Source organism: Hyphopichia burtonii, assembly GCF_001661395.1.
Source record: "Hyphopichia burtonii NRRL Y-1933 unplaced genomic scaffold HYPBUscaffold_2, whole genome shotgun sequence".
NCBI lineage: Eukaryota > Fungi > Ascomycota > Pichiomycetes > Serinales > Debaryomycetaceae > Hyphopichia > Hyphopichia burtonii.
Window position 1 is genome coordinate 37,669 of NW_017963729.1, and position 22,459 is coordinate 60,127.

A 22,459-nucleotide genomic window follows, 5' to 3' on the forward strand; every position below is an offset into this window, starting at 1 on the left:
AAGACCTCCGTAACGACCTCCGTATCAACAGTTAGGTACCCTACGACTAGATAAGACAATTCGGCTACCTTAGGTATGTCCAGACGTCGATTAGTGCCTTGTTTCAGCCATCCCTGGGCTGTTATGTCAGTGTACGTTAGCTGTTAGCGAGTTTCTTGTGGTTGGAAAGGAGAAGGTACGGGGGTGGTTCTTCCCTTTTGGGTAGCCGTACGAAACACTTACCAACCCACCAACAGATACATAAGAACGGGTATATAAAGGTGGAAACCACATTGGAGACGAATAGCAGGCAAGCCAGTAAAGAAAAGATGCCATCGACCACTAAAATTAACCCAAACGAGTATACGTTGCGGTTGTTGACCAACGAGGATCATGTTCAATTCACCAGGTATCAGAATGCCGATACTTGGAAAGGAAGACTCTCTAAAGAGAAGTATATGATGCGTGAGGCCACCTTACTGAAAAGTAAGATAGCATCTTCCAATGACAATAAGTTGTATGTTTTTGCATTACATCATAACGATGAAGATGAAAAATTTTTTTGTTCGGTTGAATTATTGGTTAGAGAATCGTGGAGATTTGAAGTTGAAGATGGTGAAGCTGTACGTCGTAGTATCAAGAGTGGATGTATTGGGGGTGTTTATACTTATCCTGAGTATAGGGGTAAAGGATATGCTAGTATAATGATTGACCGATTAGTTGAAATTGCAAAAGAAGAATACATTGGACAAGATGGATTCATATTCTTGTATTCGGAAGTCGGGGAATACTATTCTCGTTTTGGGTTTAAATCTTTAGAAGTACCTATTACTCATGTACCGTTACAGGTTGAGGACTCGGTCAATGATAAATTTGAAAAATTGGTTGAATCAAATCCTTATGAAGTTGAACTAGTTAACTATCATGAATTCGAGCCAATTTTTAAGAAATTCAATTCAGCTTGTTACGCTAAGTTCTTGAGTGAAACTAAAAAGGACGGCAAGCCTAGGGTTTCAATTGATCCTTCCAGTGATTACATAGATTGGTTTCATCTCAGAGCCAAATATCTCAGTCACCATATTTATTATGATGAAGTTCCGTTGATTGACTATCAAAATGAGTCTTATGAATCAATTATTAAAAACTATGAAAATATAGAACCAAGCAAATTTGGTATTGAAATCACTAACAATGGCGAGATAGTTGGTTTTATTGTATGGAGTTATGAATTTCAAGTTAATGATGATACCAATAAAGATGAAAATTATATAACTATCATTCAAACTTATGTTAATGAAAATTACAATTATAATGATACTTTATTGAATTTGATTGAATTAACGAAAAGCTACTTAGAGAAGCAAGACTTGTTTAAAGATTTCAAAAATGAATTAATCAAACTAGTTATATGGGAATCAGAATTGAATGATTCCCTTATTGAAAAGTTAAATCATCGTTATAATAGTAAACTGGGAATTGAAAATGGTTCAAGAAGTGCCATATTAATTTATAATGGGGAAGATCAAAACTCCCTTATCAATGGAGACTTAATTTGGGAATTAAACAATAAGCTCCCTTGGTTTTAATTAATTAATTTATATAATTCACCCGATTTCTTCAAATTTTGTAAATCACTATTTCCCCCAATATGCTCCTTGTTAATGAATATATTTGGAACAGTTCTCTGTCCAGTCAATTCTTGTAAGCCTCTTTGTATGAACCCCCCATCCGGGATCTGATCTAACTCAATAATAACTGGATTAAACTTGTTAAAAGTTTCCTTGGTTTGAGTGCAATATGGACAATACGATTTTGAAAAAACCACAATTGGACTTTTTTGAACGGTTTGTCTTATCTCAGTCTTGATACTCTCAGGTACCGGCTCCTGCTGGAAAAATTTAGTAATGAATTCAAACATTGTTCTCTGGTGTTATCGTTAATGGCAAGGAAGAAGTGGTTGATTAATGACGGGATTTGAAAATGAAGAAAAAATCTATCACCCGTACATCCAAAATACCCTCTACTGAAACCTAGCAGCCACCAACATTTAGACCAAAAAGCTTTATATATTTAATCCGGTAGTTTATGGTTCGTATGGTAAAAGTTAAAGTTATCGCTTGGATGAAGATTCAACCAGATGATATTTTGAAATGTGTTGTTGCTTTTTGTCAAATTGCAGCCTAATTTTTCATAATTATAACATTTTACAAATATAACGTCTTCAGTGCAAACTTTATACATTTGAAACTATTTACGAAAGGGTCCTACTCATAATCTTCCACATACTTCTCTCTCATTTCCATGACTCGGTCAAATAAGTTTTGATCCGAACTGGTGGCTAATCTTAGAATGATATCATCAGCATCCCAATTTTTTTGTTCATATTGGTCGATTTGGAACTTTATATCAATCAATTGATCATGGAATTCCTTATTATTATTGATTAAGTTATCATTAAATTTCGGAATTTTAGAATTTTGTAATAAAAACTCACCACCGGTGTTATCAAAAATATTAATAATTAAACTAATGAAATTTAATAAATTTTTGATTTGTTTTGAATGATTTGCAGATAATTCATTTAAATTCACCGAATCAACACATAATCCCTTGATCGAGGATCTTAAATGGTATTTAATTGGATTGGTTTCAATATTATGACATAAATCATAAATCCAATTGAGATCAAAAGTTTCATCAGTTGGATAAGGAATTAATTTTGAAAAACGGTAATCAGCCAAAATATCAATTGACTTTCTGATTAAGGAGTATTTCGAAGTACCACTTGGGTATCTATCATACACATTCAACTTCAATTCTTGTAAAGGATCAGGAAATTTATCAAATTTCAATTTCAATTCTTCATCAATATTTATATTTGGAACTTCTAATTTATATAAAATACCTTTAATATTCCCCCAATGAACGAATGATTTCAAAGCAACCAAAACATCATTGGAATTGAGTGCTTCAATTCCAAAATATTTATTAATGAAATGTTTCATATAATATCCTTCTAATTTTGTACCAATATGATGATCAGTATGTAAGAAATTCAATTTAGCACAAACCAATAAGTTAAGACCCATTTCTAAATGCGATTCGTTCTTATTAGAATAATAATTTAAAGCTTGTTCTTTCAATGATTCGTCATATTGAAATTTAGAAATCTTATAATTTATAACTGATGAATTTTCTTCTTCGTACCATTGATTAATCTCTAATAATTTAGCAACCCCAATGATAGACAAACAGAAGTCATGAAACTCATTCAAGATAGCACCATCATTGATATTTGTCAAAATCGAATAAGAAGATATAATTGATAAATTTTCTTCCAAATTCTCTGGATATATGATTAAATGTTTATCTTCTTCTCTAATTCTTTGAAAGTTATTGTTCACGAACTTATACTTACGTCCCTTTTTATTATACTCAACCCTGTTCAACTCATCGATCTGGTTAAGTATGTTATCCGAGATGGTTATCAAAGCATCCGAAGCACTAACCATTTTTAATGAACAAGTAGTCAATGTTTGTTATGTTTTCGATTTGATTTAATTTTTCGCGAACTGATTTCGCGATTTGATCAAAGGATCAAAGAGGATGTACTACGATATTGGGTTTGATCTGGATGGATGCGGTCCCAATGGGATCGGATGGGTCTTTTCTGAAAAGAAATGGTTTTAATAGGGTCTGAATGGGGTCTGAATGACTCTTTTCTGAAGAGAAATTGTCGCAATGGGGTTTGAATGGATACTTGATGTACTTGAATGGTATCACGACTGGGAACGAACTTGTGGAAACGAGTTTGAATCAGTGATAGACGGGTGTATGGCGTCCCTGGTAGTTCAATTGAAGAGCCTAATGCCTCAGTTGAATGTGGTTAAGGGCAAGGATAGGAAATCACCAATGTGAAATTAATTACCATTGCCAAACAATCACGATGCCCGATCACGACACTAAACCTACAATGCTCAAACTACAATGGTTAAATTAATGTCAGTAGAAGGTACGAGGGATCGGATGAAATAAGGGCTGAGTCAGAAAAAGGCATTGCAAAAAGAAGTTATGAAAACTAGTTCGTAGATTGACAGAAAAGAATATGAACTCGAGAGATCGTGTGATTTGGGTATGTCGGATTGAGGTGTGATGAAAGATGGTGAGCATGGCATGTAGAGTAATCCGATGCATTATTGCTGCTAAACTTACAGAAACGGATATTAATACTAAATTAATTCTATAAAGAAAGAAAGAAGATAGTTAGCCAGCTAACTTAGATTTAAGAAAGTGAGATGAGGAACTGGGGTATCAACGGGATGATTACATAAATGATTTAAGTTATTAACATCGATGGATTGGGCCAATTTTTTGAAAGTGATAAGATCGTATTTTTTAACTAATTTAATTAAAGGTTTATCAATTTTTGGATGTAAATTTGGATAATAAGCAAGTTCTCTTTGAAATCTTAAAATGATGTAGGATTGGGAGAAGACCGAAGTTTTCTTCAAATCATTTTTAGTGAAATGTTTATTAATATTATCTAAGAAAACTTGTAATATTGAACCATCAATATGTAATCTTATTAATTTATTATAAAGATTAGGGATATTTGAAACACCTGATAATTCAAAATTCCAAATTAGTTCATCAATATATTTACAACCTTCTAAAATCATTAATAACCAAGTATTGAATAAATTTATATTTGGATAATCTCTCAAATAGTCAAGAGGTAATATGTCTCTTTTGAAAAAAACCATTAATCTATTTTCAATTAAAGACCAAAAATAATATAATTCTGCTCTTTCAAAATGGAAATGTTGCCATTTAATTGGAATATCGGTGAAGACCGTTTGAGTGAAAAATTCCTCTGACGGTAATTCATCATTTAATAAAGTAGTTGCATTTGGAACAATTTCAATCAATTTATATAATTTAATTAAATCAATTAAATAATTTACTCCATTTGAATGTCTTAAATCAATATTTTGTTGACGATATTTTGTTTCAACTTCATCCATAAAATCATGGATTGAAGTAATTATCTTTGATCCAACAGCAGTTGAATTAGCAGCTTCTGATGCCAACATTGAAATCTTCTTACATGATCTACAATGCATCCATACATATGAATATGTATGAATATCGATGGATATATATATAAATATATTGATATTCTATACTTATGATTACCAGGCGTTAAGTTCAGGAATTCTTGATCCAAATAAAGCCTTTTGATCCAACCTTTAAAGTAGTATTGACGATACTCACACCTAATTTAAAGTAAACCGCCAATGTTAGACGAGACCAACACTTTTTTTTTTGACACATTATTTAGAATTAACCGAGACATTTTTATACGAGGTGCACGGGTGTGGAATGGGTTGCAAAATACAATGTTGCCTAGGCAAAAATGATCTATCACCTAGACAAAAAGTATTACCTGGGCAAAAAATGATCCATCACCTAGGCAAAGACGGCTCATCGTCGACAAAAGCGATCTGTTGCTTTTACAAAAATGATCTGTCACTTAATTGATCTGTCACTAATGATCTGTCACTAACGATCTGTCACTAATGATCTGTCACTAATGATCTGTCGCTTCGACAAAAATTATCGGCGGTGGACAAAAATACTGAGTCTCGCCCGTCACGTGCAATGTACGGACACCGACAATTTGCTGTCAAAGAGATTGAACATTTCGTAAATGGCAAAAAATAAAAAGATAAAGAATTAGGAACAAGACTAAATCAAAGAAAGAAAAAAAAACAAAATTAAAAAAAACACCTAATTTATCAAATAAAATGCCGTATTCAAATTAAAAAAAGACTATAAAAAAAATAAAAACATGTCAAGAAAAAGACCCCTCAAAACACCTTAATGATAAGAAAACTTTTAATTGTGTTGTGCCATTTACTGAAAATATGCAAAAAATGCCTTTCTTAGCACCTTGGGTCATCCCACCAAGTAGGGGCAAGAAAAACAAAAAAAAAAAAACACATAACAAAGATAATACAATCCCGAGAAAGAGAGCCCGAAAAGGAGGCAGAAAACCTGTCAAACGCCAAGGCACACTGGGTGAGTTACGAGGGAACACCTGGACAAACCAAACCGGGGTGGTGCCCGGTGGCAGTTGCCGGAACTACTTGCCGACGCACTTACCGATTTCCGATGCTTATTCAAACAAGTGAGCATTGTTTCGTAAATGACACCCAATTCAGAAGAAGGTGTTAGTTACGAAAACGGGAAATTCAACGTATTACAACGCAGTTGCAGGTGAATTCGAATGGGCTTATTTTCTCGATCAAAAGCAAAGAGATACAAAGATGATCATTTCATAAACCAAAAAATTATTCATTATACTATAATACATACCCATACCGTTACAATAAAAAAAAAGGAAGAAAAGTTAAGCAAAAAAAGTTGGAAAAAAGAAGTTATACAAAAGAAGTAGAAAATAAGTTTTTAAAACGACAAGAATTAAAGGACATGAAAGGGAGATAAACCGAAATGGAATTGAATAGTAAGCTCCGCCGAAGCCATATATTTTACTCCGTGCGCGCCGGAGATTATTTTTCTTTCGTTCATCTTGATTCATTTTGTAATTTTAACACCTTGATTTTTCTTCTTCTAGCGTTAATAAACCAATTACTTAATTGCTGTTGGTTTAAGCCAGTACTCAACATCAATTGATTTTTTTCAAAACTATTAGGATAAGGATGATTTAGATGTTGATTCAACCATTTGAGTAAAATATAAGTAGTTTCTTTAGGTAAGTTATTTCTAGTTTTCTTCTTGTTTGGTTGAGAAAGAACCGGTGATGCACTCTTTAATTTGGGTGATGATTGATTACTAGAATAACTTGATGTTGGTGACGACGATCCGGCTGGTTGATAATTGTAGTGATAATTTGGTATGGCCAATGATTTTGTGAGTGGTTGTTGTTGAGGTTGAGGTTGCTGAGGTGGTTGGTGTTGTTGAGGTTGTAGTGGTTGTAGTGGTTGTAGTGGTTGTTGAAGTGGTTGCGGTTGGTGATGGTGTTGAATTGGAGGTTGATGATGATGTGGTAAATAATATTGAGGTGAATAGTATTTATAAGATTGTAAAGAGATTGGATGACTTATTCTATGAGTATCATGATTGAAATTAGTATATTCATTTGATAAAATATTGGATATTGAAGGTAGACTAATTGATTTTTGTGACATTATATAAAGTAATAAAAGAATAAAATTGTCGATAAGTGTAAACGTTAGTCATAAAAGTTAATTGGGAATATCTAAATTATTTATATATTTTTTTATATAGAAACATCTGTAGATTATTTTTTTTTCTTTGCTTTCAACCAAGAAATCCCATCATAAGAGTATTTTAAATGGAAGCCCACTCTTAACCCTCGGAATTGGGCTATAATTAAACGCAGTGGCACTAAAATAAAAGAAAGAATAAAAATAATAATAACATGTCAAGATGACAAGAATTCATGACGTGGGGTTTTAATCTAATATTTTGTGTCAAGTGTGTCAAGAAATTAATCTCTTGTTTTTTTTTTTTTTTTTTTTTTTTTTTTTTTTTTTTTTTTTTTTTTTTTTTTGACTTTTCACCGTTCTCTATTTCTCTTTGAAAGAATTTTTTTACTGTTTTTTTTTTCTTTTTCTGCTTTCTTTCTCGGTGTTTGATTATTGTTGTTTATTTTTTAGGTAAAAAATTTCTTGTTGTTCCGCAGCTGTCAAGATCCGGGATCGATGTACTGTCTGCATTGAGCGTGCCATCCGTTTTCCAAGTCTACCAAGAGTTAAAACCAAGTCTTGCACGGCCACCCATTTTTCTTAGAATATCTTCCCTTTGACACCAGTAGATGCTTCTGATCATGTCATCATGTTTCAATACCATAAGTGACACCGCTTTATTGTTGTTCTATTATCAGTAACTATAAGTGCCACTAGTACTAAGAGATAGAGAATGCCAAGACATGTCAAATACCCCTCCAGTCTAGACTCGGTTATAGGGGCTAACCTTTTCGGTCGTAGGCTTTTACCCGTTGCAGCAGCCGTTTTTCTTTTCCTTTTTCTTTTAGGTTTCTTGTTTGTCATGCTTGTCTTTCTAAATTTTTTTTTTTTTTTGTTTCTGATGTTTTTATTTTTTTTTTTTTTTTTTGGTTTCGTTTGTTTTTTTGATATTTTTCATTTTTGAATCCCATCGTAATTCGTTCCTTTCTCGCCTTTCGTCTTGTCCCCCGTTTCTTGTCTGTGCCGCCACTCGCCCCCCTCCCCCCTCGGAAGTCAAGATCTCGGGTCTCAGCAGGATCTCGGGCTCGCACTTTCCATATAAGGAATTCCCGAGCCAAGTGGCGAACACACTGGTATACGGAGCTAACCTCCTCTCGGATCGGAAGTTAAAAAAAAATGCCTACAAGACGATTAGAATGCTGATGTACTGATTTATTGGTTGGATTTATTGCTCTTAATCTCGTAAAAGGAATTTTTGCAACTGCCTAGATGACAGCACACGACTCGCTTAAAAACCGTTTGAAAAGTTATATTAACGAAGTTCCTTAATAGTAGGGTTATAATTTTTGATTTAGGATGTTTTCAAATTGTTGTTTATCATACTTCACATATTTTGGTTTATTTTTAGTGAAATCACTTTGACCGTATTTATCATATAATTTAAAATAAGCATTAATGATTAATTTTTTGATTTCGTTCTTCAAGTAATTTCTTAAACTATTATCGGTGATACTAAATTTTTCATAATTTTTAATTGCCTCTTCAAAAGATTCATTGAAATTTTTAAATAATTCTTTAATTTGTTCTCTTTCTTTATTGCTAAACCCACTACTATTATTTGAATTCATTGCATTAGTAGTTGTAATTGCAGTCATATCTCTAATAATAATATATGATGCATAGTTCCAATCATCTAAGAATAATTTCAAAAATCGATTTTTCAATTTATTTATTCTTTCAATCCCAATACTGCCTAAACTTGTAAATAACAAATTTGATCGACTTATTATATTTTCAATAAGTATCATATTTTTAATTAAATGAAATCCTTGGGTTGATTTTTTCATCATTTCACTATTATTGGAATTATTATTCTTGATTCCAATCTCAATATTAATCATTATACAATCAATTAAATCACTAAAGTAACTCAGTAATAAAAATTCACTACTGGTTTCATCAATTCCTGATTCCGGAGTAATTGGAACAACTGAAGTATAAACATTGACAAACTTAACCCCGTTTGGTTTGATATCAAGCCATCCTCCTAATTTACTACCTTTAATCAAAATGTTTAATGCTTTATTGAATTCACTTATTTTCCGTTCTCTTGATATTAATTCAACAGTTATTTCTGGTATGGTTCTTTCATTAATTTTTTCAACTTTATTAATCTTAGTCTCGGCAAATTGTATCAATTCCTTAAATATTTCTCGACCTCCGTTTAATAACCTTTCATAACTTTCTCGATACTTGGGAAATTTACTTATAACTAAATTATTAACATTCAATTTTCTCTCGAATTCATTCAATCGTTCAATCACCTCTAATACTAATACATCATTATCAATTAGATTACTCATTAGACTTCCATAATTATCAACTATCTTACTCATTTCTTCATTTACTAATCCTCCCAAAATTTCTTGTAATAATCTATCCTTCAGTATCTCATCAAAATTAGATAAATTACTCACCATATCATTCAATAATGTTACAATTGTATCAATCACTTGATTGGTCTCCTTTATATATAAATTAATTCCATTACTTCCTCTTTCATATGGTACTCCCGGAGATCTCTTCAAAGGAGTACATTTAGCGGCGTGTTGCAGTAATAAACTAGAAATTTGTTTCAGTAACGCCTTAACAAATACCTCATTGATTTGTTGCTTTTCACTATTTGATCGATTATAGAAATAATTGATAATTAAATAAATATCTTGATTGGTTTTCAAACTACCATTATTAAGTAAATTTAACTTATTAATACTCTTCTTGAAGTAACTAATCAAGGTCCCTTGTGATTTATCAATAGAATTTTCAAAATTTATCAATATCCCAGTGAAGTTCTTAATATTGACTTTCATCTCCTTTAATAATTTCTGTGATTTAATTAAAGTATCTAAAAATTTCTTCAATCCAATTAAATCAATCGAATTGTTCAATACGGATTCATATTGTGAAGCCTTAGACGCATAATTACTAACATCCTTCAATAACTCTAACCCTTTATCGATCTGCTGCTTATTGTTGTTCAATTTGTTAACGTCTCTCAATACCGGCTTGATCTTGGTAGATGCCGTAGCGGACTTCTTCGATATATTATTTAGCGATTGCGATAAAGCACTGAACAATTCTTTAGACTTTCCTAAATTCTGGTTCAACACAGCAACATCAGCTTCATCTATATCAACGTTATGTGACATCTTAAATGTATTCTAATGATAATCTTTCAGATTGGTTTTATTTACTTGTTGTTTTTGACGTTTTCCCTTGATTTCATGAGTCGGTAGTGCGTAGATCGTTTTGAAAAGAAAAAAAAACGTCCTACAAGTAAATCATCTTAAGTTCACCACCACTAACTACACTGTCAGTGGTGGAATAATGAAGATTGATACCGAGGAGCAGGTGGCCGACCTCATTTCCAAACTAGAAGAGGCTACAAAGCTAAAGAAGAATGGCCGTTGTCTTAAATCTACGCATTCATTACCCATAGCACATGAACCAGTGCAGAGTTGGAAATTTAACGAATGGGACTATGGTAAAGAGCAGAAAATCCAGCTTCCTTGTAAAGCTAGAGGCTTATTCACCATTGGTAACAGAATAGTTGTTCGTGGGTATGATAAGTTTTTCAATGTGAACGAAATACCAGCCACTAAAACTCAGTCATTGAAGTCAAAGACTCAACCGTCTTACGATTTATCTTTGAAAGAAAATGGTTGCATTATATTTATATCAGGTTTGGCCAATGGGGAGCTTATTGTTTGCTCTAAACACTCGGTTGGGGCTAGGGATGATTTGACTAGAAATCATGCAGTTCAAGGGGAACTTGAAATCAATAAACAGTTAAAACGTCTAGGTAAATCAACAAAAGACTTGGCCATTCAACTTTATGAATTAAACTTAACGGCAGTGGCAGAACTCTGCGATGACGACTTCGAAGAACACGTGTTGGAGTATTCAAAGGAAAACTCTGGGTTGTATTTGCACGGCTTAAATTATAATACTATTAAATTTCAAACCTGTCCAATTCCCGAAGTAAATGATTTTGCAAACAATTGGGGGTTCAAGAAGATTGATTCATTTCAAATATCGGGTTGGGATAAACTTTGGGACTTTTTAAATCAATGTGCTATAAGTGGAACATATCAGAATAGAGAAATTGAAGGTTTTGTTATTAGAACAAAACTCAATGGTACTAATGATGATTTCTTTTTCAAGTTTAAATTCGAAGAACCATACTTGTTGTATCGTCAATTTAGAGAAGTTACCAAAAAATATATAAGAGATGCCAATATCCTTAAAATAATCCAAGGTATAAAGAAGCATAAATTTATTACATTGAAATACCTTGAGTTTATTCGTGATTACTTTAACAAATACCCTGAATTGAAAGACGATTATTTGAAAGGTTTTGGGATTATTAAGATGCGTAAACTATTTTTGAAAGAGAATAACTTGAGTGAAACAAGTGGGATGGATTTGATTGGCATCGATGAAAAACAGTCTCAAAATGTTGATGAGACTAAAAAGTTGGAAGAAAAATTGGCAAGCTTATCACTCAATTCAATAAAGACCTACAAATACATACTAATCCCAATTGCAACTATTGGATGTGGTAAAACTACCACATTTCAAACATTAACAAACTGTTTCCCTCATTGGAAGCATGTTCAGAATGATAATATAGGTAGTGGGAAACAAGCTAAAATTCAATTAGTTGATCAAACTTTAACTTATTTAGAGGATAAAGATTGTAAGTTGGTCTTTTGCGATCGTAATAATCATCAGTTTAGAGAACGTGATCAATTACTAAAAGATTTTGATAAGCACAGAATTAATCATTTGTCTTCTGACATTGGTTTGAAATATGTGGCTATCAATTTTATCAAAAAAGATTTAACCGAAGACCAATTATGGAATATTACTTATGACAGAATAGTCAAAAGAGGCGATAATCACCAATCAATCAAATCTTCAACTGATTCGAAATTAGCTCAACTGATTATGAAGGGCTTCATTAAAAGATTACAACCGTTAAATACAGAAAGACATCCTGACTGTGAGTTTGACTTGGTGATTGACATGGATATTGATGACAATTCGTCTAAGTCAAATGCTACCAAAATATTAAATAAACTAAGTAGCGAATTTCCGGATTTATTCGATAAACAAAATTTACCTTCATCAGATAAAATAGATGAAGCTTTCCAAAAAGCCTTGGAGTACAAACCGGTGTTCACCAAAACCTTTGGTAGGTCGTCTGCCCAAGCGAGTTCTAAGAAAACAGACTCAAATCAAAAGAAGAAAAAAAAATCAATAGCGTATTACGGAATAGGAATTAACGATACCCAAAAGTTCAAACATTTAATTAATGATAAATTGGTCAATAATGAAACTTGGATCCAATTATGCAAACAAGATAGGCTTCAGCCAAATTATCATGTTACATTATCACACATATTGTCAGTTAAGGATGACGAGAAGCTAAAAATAAAATGGGATCAATTAACTGATCAACTACAAATCAAATCAGATCAACTTAATGATGAATGTGACGCTGTCCCAGTAAAATTCTTTGGAGATATCGGATTGAAAAGAATAGTTGTAGTTTCAAATAAATTGGTTACAGTTGAAGCCGAATTAGTCAGGTCATTAAACGGGAATTTCGAAGAACTTGACCAATTTCCCTATACCAACAAATATCTTCATGTTACATTAGGTACGACAGAACCGGAAATAAAACCATTCTTATCCAACGTTTATATTGAAGAATTACACAACTCGCTTAGCAAGGAAAGTATCGAGGACGGAATATATACGGTAAAAGAGGATACAGTTGAGGTTATAAACTTCAATACAATTCTAGAAAAACAGCAATGCTTCTATCATTTCTAATTATATATTATTTTATAGACTATAGAGAATTAATTTTTTTTAAGTAAATCACCATTATTTATAACAAATGCATTAATTACTGCCATTGCAGTGTATAATCTATTTTCAGCCTCTTCGAAAACAACAGAATTGGAAGAGTAGAAAACTTCATCAGATACTTCTTCTTTATGTCTTGGTAAACAATGCATGAATTTCCAATTGTCATTAACCTTACCCTTTAATAAGAGATCATTAGTGATTTGATAACCTTCAAATTGTTTTAATTTTTGTTGCTTTTCCAGTTCTTGACCCATAGAAATCCAAGTATCAGTAACAATAATATTTGAATTATTTAATGCTTGAAGTGGATTATGAACAATTTCGAAAGTAGTATTATTTCTTTGACATACTTCGTTAGCCTTTGAGATTATCAATGAGTTGAATTCAATTGAATCTGGTATGCATATGGAAACGTTGATACCCATTTTCAAAGCAGCAATGGCTAAATCATTAATGACATTATTTGAATCACCAATCCAGGCCAATTTCAATCCTTGAGTTTTACCATTGAAAGATTCTTTTATAGTTAATAAATCGGTTATGGCTTGTAAAGGATGATACAAATCACATAAAGAGTTTATTATAGGCACAGAAGAATGCTCTGCCAATTGTAATATGTCTTCATTTGAATCAACCCTGGCGAATATACACGAAGTCATTGAAGAAATAACTTTAGTAGTATCATATAACGATTCATTTTTACCCAATTGAATATCATCTCTACCTAAAAACATAGGATGAGCACCGAAAAAAGCAGCAGCACCTTCAGTGCTTATTCTTGTTCTAGTAGATCTTTTAGAGAACAATAAAGCAATCAACTTACCCAAAAGTTTTTCATGGTGATTTTTATTATTCTGATTTGATTTATATTGTGACTTAAAATAAGCAGCTTGATCTACCAAGGAGATGAATTCATCATCTGACAATTCGTGGATATTAACTAAATGACGTGGAGACATTATGAACTAACTTAAAAAATGATAAAACGCCATGAAGAAGGAAAAGAAGAGAAGAATTAACCCAAATTTATAGACTGGAGGGTATGAGTCAGTCCCAATAGGGCAATTGTCAAAATTAAGCGCGGATCCGAATCAGTAGTTGAAAAATCTGAAAAATTTTTCGGGTAACGCAAAGTTCGATATTCAACTGAGTTTAGCCTGCCAGACAATATGTATGAGTAATGAGTAAGGATGTGATGTAAGAACGGTTGGGATGACACAAATAAATCGTTGGTTAGGCATGCATTTATGCATTCTATTGGCACTTTATTGGCCTTTCATTGATATTCTTAATATTTCATTAACATTTCATTAACATTCTATTGATATTTCATTAACATTCTATTGATATTTCATTGCCATTATATTGAAAATGAACGTTTTAGCCAAACTCCCAGGGGAAGCGTAAAAGATTGTTGATTCTTAACCGAATCGAAGATAAGCAACCTGAATTATGGGGTTCCTTCCAAGATTGAAACGGGACACGACCGACCTATCATTTATAAGCAATTTAGAAGTTAGAAGATTATGAAGAGAAAGGCATGTTCAGTAGAAAAGTTATTGGTGTTGTCGTTCAGAGGACCAAAGAAATGGCAAGAACACGATCTAAGAGTAGTTCGGTGACAAGTATTGAGGCACAACCTGTTATTGGAAAGAAAAGAACGCAAGATGATATAAATGAACCCACCGTGATCAAGACAGTAAAAAAAAAACCCAACAAGAAGGAGGAAGTTAGTCGTAAGAAGGAATTACTTGAAAATGTTCTTAATGCCAAAATCAGTATACCATCTGATTTGAAATTACCGGACGAGTTTATTAAATTTCACGATGAAGAGTTTATAAAAGGGATTGAATATATTTTATCGAAGGATTCAACGTTATATCCAGCAATAACGTGTTCCAATTTCAAATCGTTTCCAAGAGAAGTGAAGAATGACTTGAAAGAAGAAGAAGAAGTTATCAGGAGTTACTGGTACTCATTAATATGTAGTGTTATTGGGCAACAAATCAGTGGGCACGCCGCCAAATCAGTTGAAAATAAATTTCGAAATTTATTTGAAGGACAACCCAGTGCCAAAGAAACGGTCTTGAAGCCAGCAGAGGAGTTGAAGGCCGCCGGGCTATCCAATCAAAAGCTAGGGTACGTGTATGATATAAGTCACGCGTTTAATGACGAAACGAATCCGTTGACCAAATTAGAATTCTATAAGAAAAGTAGTAGTGACGAGATTATCGAGGAGTTGGTGAAATTGAAAGGGATTGGGAGTTGGTCGGCGAAAATGTTTCTGTTTTTCACTTTGAGGGAACTTGATATATTTGCCGAAGATGATTTAGGAGTTGCCCGAGGGGCAGCAAGGTATTGGGAGCTTAGACCGGAAAGTTTAAAGCAAATCAAGCAGGAGGTTAACCTGATTGAAGAATTCAAAAAACTTTTGAAACGAAAGGGGAAATTTGAAAATAAAAATACCAAGAGAGATTGGATAGCTCACCATGATCAATACGTCAAGTATTTGGGGTTGACATTCAAACCATATCAGCTGATTTTCATGTTGGTAATGTGGAGATTAAGTTCTACAAATGTCGATGTTCTTGAAAACACCGGAACAAGATAACGATATTATATAAAATAAATAAAAACCGCCAAACAAAATAAAAAAGTATTCAACTTAAAGCAAGTAGCAAGACTTATTTCATCCTCACCACCAATGTCGATTTGTTTTGGAACGGACTTTCTTTTCTTAATTTTATTCAACTCTCTCTCAATCTCCTCGGTGCCATGATCTAAATTTTTTGATTTCAAAAATTGCAAATCTTTGGCATCAAAGCCCTTTTCATTAATAAGGTACTCGATGAAATCGCTGATATCGATTTTTTTCAATTTGTTTTCATTAGCTGGTGCAACCCCGTATCGTTTATAAGAGTAATCGTCATAATCATCATCGTCATTGCCATTGCCCACAATCTGCTGAGTAAATGATTTTAAATCATGAGGGTCTGATAAGGAGTCTCCGTAATTCTTAATTTTCGTTTTCAACCCTAGTGGAACCGACTGGCTGGTGACTTGCTGGTAATTAAGAAACTGTTCCACGTAACCAACACTAGCTTTTGTGGTTATACTAATACTAGCACTCCCGCCTGTACTTTCACTAACCCTGCTTAAACTGGGCAACGGAGGTAACGTAGCGTAAACGGTGGGGCTCACCCGAATGGCCTTTTGGTTCGCGGCCACCACTGCAATAGCAAACCCTAGTATTCCAATAAGGTTCATAGCTACGGCTACTATCAATAACTGCAAATTTTACAAATGCGGAACCGTCTTTTTCAGGTTTATTAGCCTTAAAAATTATAAGCGCTTACCTAAGCGCTTATGTAATTTGAGACACTCCCCCCCGAGAAGCAGCAGCAGCAGCAGCAGTAACCCGTGCACCAAAGCGCCTCAGTGAAAAAGGCACCAGCAACTTTAAAATAACCCTTTTTAAACCCTCGCACTGTGAATCCAACTCTAAAAATCCTAATTTAGCTAGTGTTTTTCCCCTTCGAGAAAGAAGTATGCCCAAAAACTGAATTTAAAAGGAAACATCTGTTAAAAAGAAAAGCGGGTTTGATGCTAAAATTAAAATACATAGATCCCTGTCTAATACTTGAAATTGTCTATTATTATCCCTGTTCAAAACAGGTACCCCATTCTCTAAAAGGATATCGGATTAACCAGATTCAATTGTAGAGCTTTGTCCAATTGTTATATTTGTATTTTTTACATACGAGACTGTCGAATTTCAACCTTTTGACATAATCCAGTAAAACCAAAGGTGCCTTCACTTTTATAACTACAGGCAAGTAAGTAATTAAGTGATTAAGCAATAATTAAGTAATAAGTAATCAAGTAATTAAGTAATAAGTAATCAAGTAATCAAGTAATCAAGTAATCAAGTAATCAAGTAATCAAGTAATCAAGTAATCAAGTAATCAATCAATCAAGGAATAATCAAGGAATCAACTAATTAATTTTTCGTTTTGTATTTTTTTTGGGGGTTTTTTGATCTTTTTTTTTTTTTCTGCATTTTTCCTTCTACTTCTTCTTTTGTTGTCCTTTCTTTTCAACAACTGGTACTTTGATTATCGTTTCTACACATCATCACTAATCATCGTGTTGCCAAATCCGAGTCCTACATTCGTTAAAATAAGATTTTGTCTTCCTTTTGTCAAGTGTTTTTTTCTTTTTCATATTTTTTTTCTCCTGTTTGTTTGTTTGTTTATTCGATAAGTTATTCTCATTGCTCATTAAAACAGACAGCTATTCGTTTCCCAGCTCAACCATCCCTCGCTTAAGAACATCTCATTCCTACTTGAAGTACTTGGTTTCATCGTCAACTTTGCTTTGCTGAAATTCTCTTTTGAAGTTGTCTTTTTTTTTGTTTTATTGGTTTTTTTTTTTTTTTCTCCTACCCGCTGGAAACTTCAAAATTACCCGCTGCAAAAATTTTCTCTGGTACGTCTGATTTTAATCTTCATGTCCTGTCAATTGTGCTTATATTCTCATCAGCATTCACGTTAAGTTCTTGTGCGTTAAATTTCTGTTTAGTTCCTGGTTAAGTTTCTGTTTAGAAGTGGTTAAGTTTCACGAGTTTAATCTCCTGTACTCCTGTTGTGTTTTTGCTGTTATTGTTCTTAAAGTATCATGTATGCTTCATCCACATCACCCATACATATGAATCCGTCTTCAAGAAGGAATTCGTTGACTTCGGTATCGACTTCAAATTCCTCCTATACCCTAACCAATTCGTCGACAAATTTAAACTCGGCTCGCGATTTATCCACTGATAATCTCTTAAATATGGATGAAAAATTTCAAAAAAAATCAATAAAACCTTCCTCAAATCCCTTGAGTCCCAATTTAAATTCAATCCCGTCATTTCAAAATCATCAACCTCATCATCAACCTCAGTCATATCAACAACAACAACAACATCAACATCAAACCCAACAAAAACCTCATCCTCGCAGATCAATGTCGTCTCCGGCACTATACCAAACCGCAAATGGGTTTCGTAAAACCGATGCTGGCACTTATTATTTCCCAAATGGTGAAATCTTCAGACCCAGAATGGCCCCTGCTAAAAGAAATAGACCGAGTAAATTGAATAAGCCAAATTCAAGATCAAATTCTTTAACTAATTATGCATACGACAAACAAAATGACCGTTCAAATAGCTTACCTCAACAACCAATCATGTCTTCACCGGCCCCGATTTCTGCTCCTCCTCCCACTGCTAATTCTCAACCAAATATACCAAGAAATCATTCCTTTAATAATTTAAAATCAAAATCAAAAAATGATCTAGTTCATTCTCTAAGATCAAACAAATTAGATACTCCTACCAATTTAAACTTATCTACAAATATTGAAAATCATCAAAGAACTAAATCCATTAGTTCTCAAAATTCCCAATTTTCTCAACATTCCCCCATAATAAACCAACATTATTATCAAACTTCTCCTACAAATAAATTCATTCATAATTCAAATAATCTAATTAAAGATGATATAAATGATCAAACTATTTATTTGAATCCTTCAACCACTGCTGGAACCGCTTCTCATAGTGCTGCTAATCTTTCAAATAGAAATAAGTCAAATACTACTTTGACTGATTCAAACCCTTCATCTTTATCGAATTTTAATCTAAATAGATCATCTTCAAACACTCCTCAAACTTCAATCAATGATCAAGATGATTCTTCTACTTCAAACCTGTTGGAATCAATCAAAGAAATCAAGAACGAATTGAAAACTGTCGATTCTAATAAACATAATACAATCGAAGAAGAATTAAAAGATCAAAAATTGAAGCAAAATAATGCTGATGAGGATATCGATCCAATCGAAAAGAGAAACTACAATCAAGATCTTGTCAAAGAACAAATTATTGACAATGAAAAAAATGTCATTTCTGAAAATAAGGATGAAAATCACATTTCTCAAGAAAAAATTACTAAGCCTTATCAAGATAATGAAAATAAGAATGAATCGTTCGAAAAAAATAGTCAAGTTCCTAAGCGTATAGATGATGCTCTAGAACAAAACGAAAACCATAATATGAAACATGATGAAATCAAAAATGATCAGGATTCATCAATACCGAATAAATCAATTAATGAATCTAATGAAAATAACGCTAATTCTAATGAACAAAGTGATGATGATGAAGAATATCATAGTCCATTTGATGGAGACAATGATCAAACTATAGATTTACTCAAAAAATCATTAAATAATCCTGGTAATGACAAAAATCAATATGAAAAAGACCAATCTGAAAAAGATCAACCTGAAAAGGATCAACCTGAAAAAGATCAATCTGAAAAAGATCAAGATGATAAAGATGAAGCTGGAAAAGATCAAGAAGATAAAGATCAAGTCGATAAAGATCAAGTCGATAAAGATGGAGATGATAGTGATAAAGATGATAAAGATGATAAAGATGATAAAGATGATAAAGATGATAAAGACGATAAAGACGATAAAAGTGATGATGAGACCACGATGGTTAATGATCAAAGTGAAAAAGAAATACCAATCACTCCAAATCCAAATGAAACTACTTTAAATACCTTGAATGAGGTTAGTGAGGAAAGTAACGAGCAACAATTTTTCACTCCAAATAATTCAGAAATACAATCTCAAACATTTCCTCAGTTATCTGATATTCCTAAAATAAACTATGAAAATTCATACGAGAATCATTCAAATTTAAATAGCCCAACTCTTGATATGTTCTGTACCCCTTCTCAAGGATCTCCTGAATATCCAGAACCAACTATTTTGGATGATTCTGTCGAAAGATTAGGTGCTTACGATAAAAATGATAAAATTGAAGATCAACCAGAGTTAATAAAAGAAGTTCGTAATTCTTTAATAATGAATGATAATGATGATCAAATTGATTCTGGTAAAGTCAAAAAACATATTATCACAATTCCAAGATCCAATGGTCAAATTAATACTGGTAGTAATCCAAGTACTCCCCAATCAGTATTTTTTGATTTTCAAAATAATGATCAATTTAATAAGTTTCTCAATGATGATCAATACGTCCCTCCTCGTGGTGATGTTGCGGTAGTTGGTGGTAAAATTCGAAAACATGAAAGATCTGCTTCCTCAATAAGTTCCTTCAACTCAATTGTCAATGGCGAGGGAGCTAGTGATCGTAATAGTTCAACTTACGTTTTGTTATCACCTAGGCAACAAAGTCCTTTATCTCCTACTTTTAATAATCCTGAAAATTCTCCAAATAAATCATCAAGATTGGTCAGAGAAATCAAAAATGATGATCAACCAAATGACAATAACGATGATGGAAACTCGAATAAGAAACCAAAATTAGATAAGTCACTTCCTTCACCTCAAAAAATAGTTTCAATGCTTGATCCTCCTAGCATACCTAAGGATGACAATATTACGAAAATCAATTCAAACCCTGATAAGGAGTTACCCTTACCTCCAACTCCAACTCTAAATGATTCTTCTTCTTTCAATTCTTCTACTTTCAAAAGTTTACCACCTTCTACTCCTCATAATAAAGCATCTCCTTTACCTCCACTTCCTTCTGCTGTTGCATCCCCATTACCTGCATTACCTTCTGATAGCCATTCCTCATCACCAAAGAAGAATAGCTCTGGTTTCAATAGATCTAAATCCTTACCAGGCTTAAACACTTCGATTAAAAAAAGTGCATCGGCTGGAAATTTTAAAACAATGTTTAAAAAGATCTTCATGGGTAAACCAGCAGAAGAAGAAGAAGGAGAAGAAATAACTTCACCACAAAAAAATTTGGATCCTCCTTTATCCACTACTCCTTCAACTCCAAAGTCACCTGCATCACCTACTAAACAATCGATTAGTGATGATTTGTTTAAAAAGAGTGATGTAACTCAAAACTCTCAAAATCCATCATCTGCCCCAAGTTCACCATCTAAAAAATCAATTCGCTCAGCCAGAAAATCATCACTTGCAAGCAATAGAACAAATAATAGTGTTCATTCAACTCCAAATCATAATAAATTTAGTCCTAAACTTTTCCTGTCCCCTTTCACTCCACCAACTTCGAGTTTTAAAACATTTCATACAAATGCTGGTGAAAATAACAATAACAACAATACATCCCATACCGAGCATAATTCACCTGTTAATTTCAAAAAATTAGGTGCTTTAAAGAAAAATTTTTCTTTTGCTAATTTAAAGCAATTTGGTTCAAGTACTAATTTAAGTAAACAAGACACAAATGATCATAATGAAATCAATAATAACAAAAATCTTCCTGAAGAACCTAAAACTCCTTTACCGATACTTGAAGGTGAAGAGATTGATACTAGTGAAGATTTAACATTGACTAAATTACCAACAATTGAAACTGATAATCATTTGTTTGATGACGTTTTGATTGATTTCGATGAAAAATTGAACACCGTTGATGAGATTCCAAATGAAAGTGTCAAGAAGAACAAACTGACTACTTTTATTAATGAACCATTTTTGAAAGATGATGAATTGACAAGAGATCAAATTGAAGATCAACAAAAGAAAGATTTAGTTGATGGTTCTCAAGAATCTCTACCAAGAAGTGATGAAGCAGCAGGTCGAAATGTTGAAATTCACCACTCAAGACATAATTCTGATGAATATGTTGACGATAACATTCGTTATTTACAACAAGAATTGGTATGGCCAATAGATAATGAAAATGACTTGAGAAGTTCGGAAGAATTGAGTATAATTACAAAATCAAATGAGAGTGTACTCAATTTTGATGAGACAGAAACTGGTGAAGAGACGATTCTTGTTGATAATGAACAGTTAGTTGAACTTTTCAATAATTTAAATGACTATCAAAGAAGACGTTTACCAATGCATTTAAAACATATCAGACAATTTCAAGACTTTAAAGTCTTGGAAATTAGTATCAAAAAATTTGAAAATACTTTAAATTTCAGACCTCCATTGAAAGATGATTCAGAAGCCCATAAGTTATTAGAATCAATTTTGAAAAAACAATTGACACAAACAAGCAAAAATAATAAAAAAGTTCTGTTTTCAAACAAAATATCAATTAGTGAAACATTCCCTCCGGAAATGTACAAACGTTATAACAAATCAGTTACTCAATATACCTTAACAGAATCATTCCAAATCAATAAGATCAAAAACGAAATGAATCAATATAAATGTAATGAAATGTTGGTTCACGAAAAGTCTCAAAATAATACACATTTCTATTACTAGTCACTAGAGCATTAAATATAAACAAAAAC

At 32.7% G+C, this 22,459-nt stretch overlaps 13 protein-coding genes across 13 annotated transcripts; 5 read left to right on the top strand and 8 right to left on the bottom strand.

Annotated features, from left to right (window-relative positions):
* Positions 1 to 70: 70 nt before the first annotated feature.
* HYPBUDRAFT_134241 (uncharacterized protein) lies at positions 71 to 1,804 on the top strand. Its single transcript, XM_020219533.1, has one exon. It carries the CDS (start codon positions 309 to 311, stop codon positions 1,563 to 1,565), a length of 1,257 nt encoding a protein of 418 aa, XP_020077387.1. The 5' UTR covers positions 71 to 308; the 3' UTR covers positions 1,566 to 1,804.
* On the bottom strand, positions 1,562 to 1,897 carry HYPBUDRAFT_106154 (glutaredoxin; the record flags this gene model as incomplete). The annotated part of the gene is made up of 1 exon (XM_020218462.1): positions 1,562 to 1,897. The coding sequence occupies one exon, from the start codon at positions 1,895 to 1,897 to the stop codon at positions 1,562 to 1,564; it is 336 nt and encodes a 111-aa protein (XP_020077388.1).
* Positions 1,898 to 2,243: 346 nt separating this feature from the next.
* On the bottom strand, positions 2,244 to 3,491 carry HYPBUDRAFT_146914 (uncharacterized protein; the record flags this gene model as incomplete). Its single annotated transcript, XM_020220008.1, has 1 exon — positions 2,244 to 3,491. The coding sequence occupies one exon, from the start codon at positions 3,489 to 3,491 to the stop codon at positions 2,244 to 2,246; it is 1,248 nt and encodes a 415-aa protein (XP_020077389.1).
* A 153-nt stretch (positions 3,492 to 3,644) lies between these two features.
* HYPBUDRAFT_151842 (uncharacterized protein) lies at positions 3,645 to 4,364 on the top strand. The gene has a single exon (XM_020220713.1). The coding sequence runs from the start codon at positions 3,721 to 3,723 to the stop codon at positions 3,895 to 3,897; it is 177 nt and encodes a 58-aa protein (XP_020077390.1). The 5' UTR covers positions 3,645 to 3,720; the 3' UTR covers positions 3,898 to 4,364.
* Positions 4,251 to 5,072, bottom strand: HYPBUDRAFT_146915 (uncharacterized protein; the record flags this gene model as incomplete). The annotated part of the gene is made up of 1 exon (XM_020220009.1): positions 4,251 to 5,072. One exon carries the CDS (start codon positions 5,070 to 5,072, stop codon positions 4,251 to 4,253), a length of 822 nt encoding a protein of 273 aa, XP_020077391.1.
* A 1,282-nt stretch (positions 5,073 to 6,354) lies between these two features.
* Positions 6,355 to 7,245, bottom strand: CUP9 (transcription factor CUP9). The gene has a single exon (XM_020220714.1). The coding sequence runs from the start codon at positions 7,188 to 7,190 to the stop codon at positions 6,567 to 6,569; it is 624 nt and encodes a 207-aa protein (XP_020077392.1). The 5' UTR covers positions 7,191 to 7,245; the 3' UTR covers positions 6,355 to 6,566.
* Positions 7,246 to 7,648: 403 nt separating this feature from the next.
* HYPBUDRAFT_151844 (uncharacterized protein) lies at positions 7,649 to 8,103 on the bottom strand. The gene has a single exon (XM_020220715.1). It carries the CDS (start codon positions 8,073 to 8,075, stop codon positions 7,866 to 7,868), a length of 210 nt encoding a protein of 69 aa, XP_020077393.1. The 5' UTR covers positions 8,076 to 8,103; the 3' UTR covers positions 7,649 to 7,865.
* A 445-nt stretch (positions 8,104 to 8,548) lies between these two features.
* On the bottom strand, positions 8,549 to 10,420 carry EXO70 (GTP-Rho binding exocyst subunit; the record flags this gene model as incomplete). The annotated part of the gene is made up of 1 exon (XM_020218454.1): positions 8,549 to 10,420. The coding sequence occupies one exon, from the start codon at positions 10,418 to 10,420 to the stop codon at positions 8,549 to 8,551; it is 1,872 nt and encodes a 623-aa protein (XP_020077394.1).
* A 170-nt stretch (positions 10,421 to 10,590) lies between these two features.
* Positions 10,591 to 13,112, top strand: LIG1 (tRNA ligase; the record flags this gene model as incomplete). Its single annotated transcript, XM_020222690.1, has 1 exon — positions 10,591 to 13,112. The coding sequence occupies exon 1, from the start codon at positions 10,599 to 10,601 to the stop codon at positions 13,110 to 13,112; it is 2,514 nt and encodes an 837-aa protein (XP_020077395.1). The 5' UTR covers positions 10,591 to 10,598.
* Positions 13,113 to 13,141: 29 nt separating this feature from the next.
* HYPBUDRAFT_155462 (ornithine carbamoyltransferase) lies at positions 13,142 to 14,110 on the bottom strand (the record flags this gene model as incomplete). The annotated part of the gene is made up of 1 exon (XM_020222118.1): positions 13,142 to 14,110. The coding sequence occupies one exon, from the start codon at positions 14,108 to 14,110 to the stop codon at positions 13,142 to 13,144; it is 969 nt and encodes a 322-aa protein (XP_020077396.1).
* A 485-nt stretch (positions 14,111 to 14,595) lies between these two features.
* On the top strand, positions 14,596 to 15,762 carry HYPBUDRAFT_160275 (DNA-3-methyladenine glycosylase II; the record flags this gene model as incomplete). The annotated part of the gene is made up of 2 exons (XM_020222475.1): positions 14,596 to 14,776; positions 14,852 to 15,762. Exons 1-2 carry the CDS (start codon positions 14,692 to 14,694, stop codon positions 15,760 to 15,762), a joined length of 996 nt encoding a protein of 331 aa, XP_020077397.1. The 5' UTR covers positions 14,596 to 14,691.
* Positions 15,763 to 15,835: 73 nt separating this feature from the next.
* Positions 15,836 to 16,418, bottom strand: PGA46 (Pga46p; the record flags this gene model as incomplete). The annotated part of the gene is made up of 2 exons (XM_020223428.1): positions 15,836 to 15,845; positions 15,880 to 16,418. 2 exons carry the CDS (start codon positions 16,416 to 16,418, stop codon positions 15,836 to 15,838), a joined length of 549 nt encoding a protein of 182 aa, XP_020077398.1.
* Positions 16,419 to 17,828: 1,410 nt separating this feature from the next.
* On the top strand, positions 17,829 to 22,430 carry HYPBUDRAFT_146921 (uncharacterized protein; the record flags this gene model as incomplete). The annotated part of the gene is made up of 1 exon (XM_020220010.1): positions 17,829 to 22,430. The coding sequence occupies one exon, from the start codon at positions 17,829 to 17,831 to the stop codon at positions 22,428 to 22,430; it is 4,602 nt and encodes a 1,533-aa protein (XP_020077399.1).
* Between the last annotated feature and the right edge of the window lie 29 nt (positions 22,431 to 22,459).

Excerpts from the sequence above, each read along its gene's own strand:
- HYPBUDRAFT_151842 (XM_020220713.1), top strand. The coding sequence starts at position 3,721 with ATGGGGTTTGAATGGATACTTGATGTACTTGAATGGTATCACGACTGG.
- HYPBUDRAFT_151844 (XM_020220715.1), bottom strand. The coding sequence starts at position 8,075 with ATGACAAACAAGAAACCTAAAAGAAAAAGGAAAAGAAAAACGGCTGCT.
- HYPBUDRAFT_134241 (XM_020219533.1), top strand. The coding sequence starts at position 309 with ATGCCATCGACCACTAAAATTAACCCAAACGAGTATACGTTGCGGTTG.
- CUP9 (XM_020220714.1), bottom strand. The coding sequence starts at position 7,190 with ATGTCACAAAAATCAATTAGTCTACCTTCAATATCCAATATTTTATCA.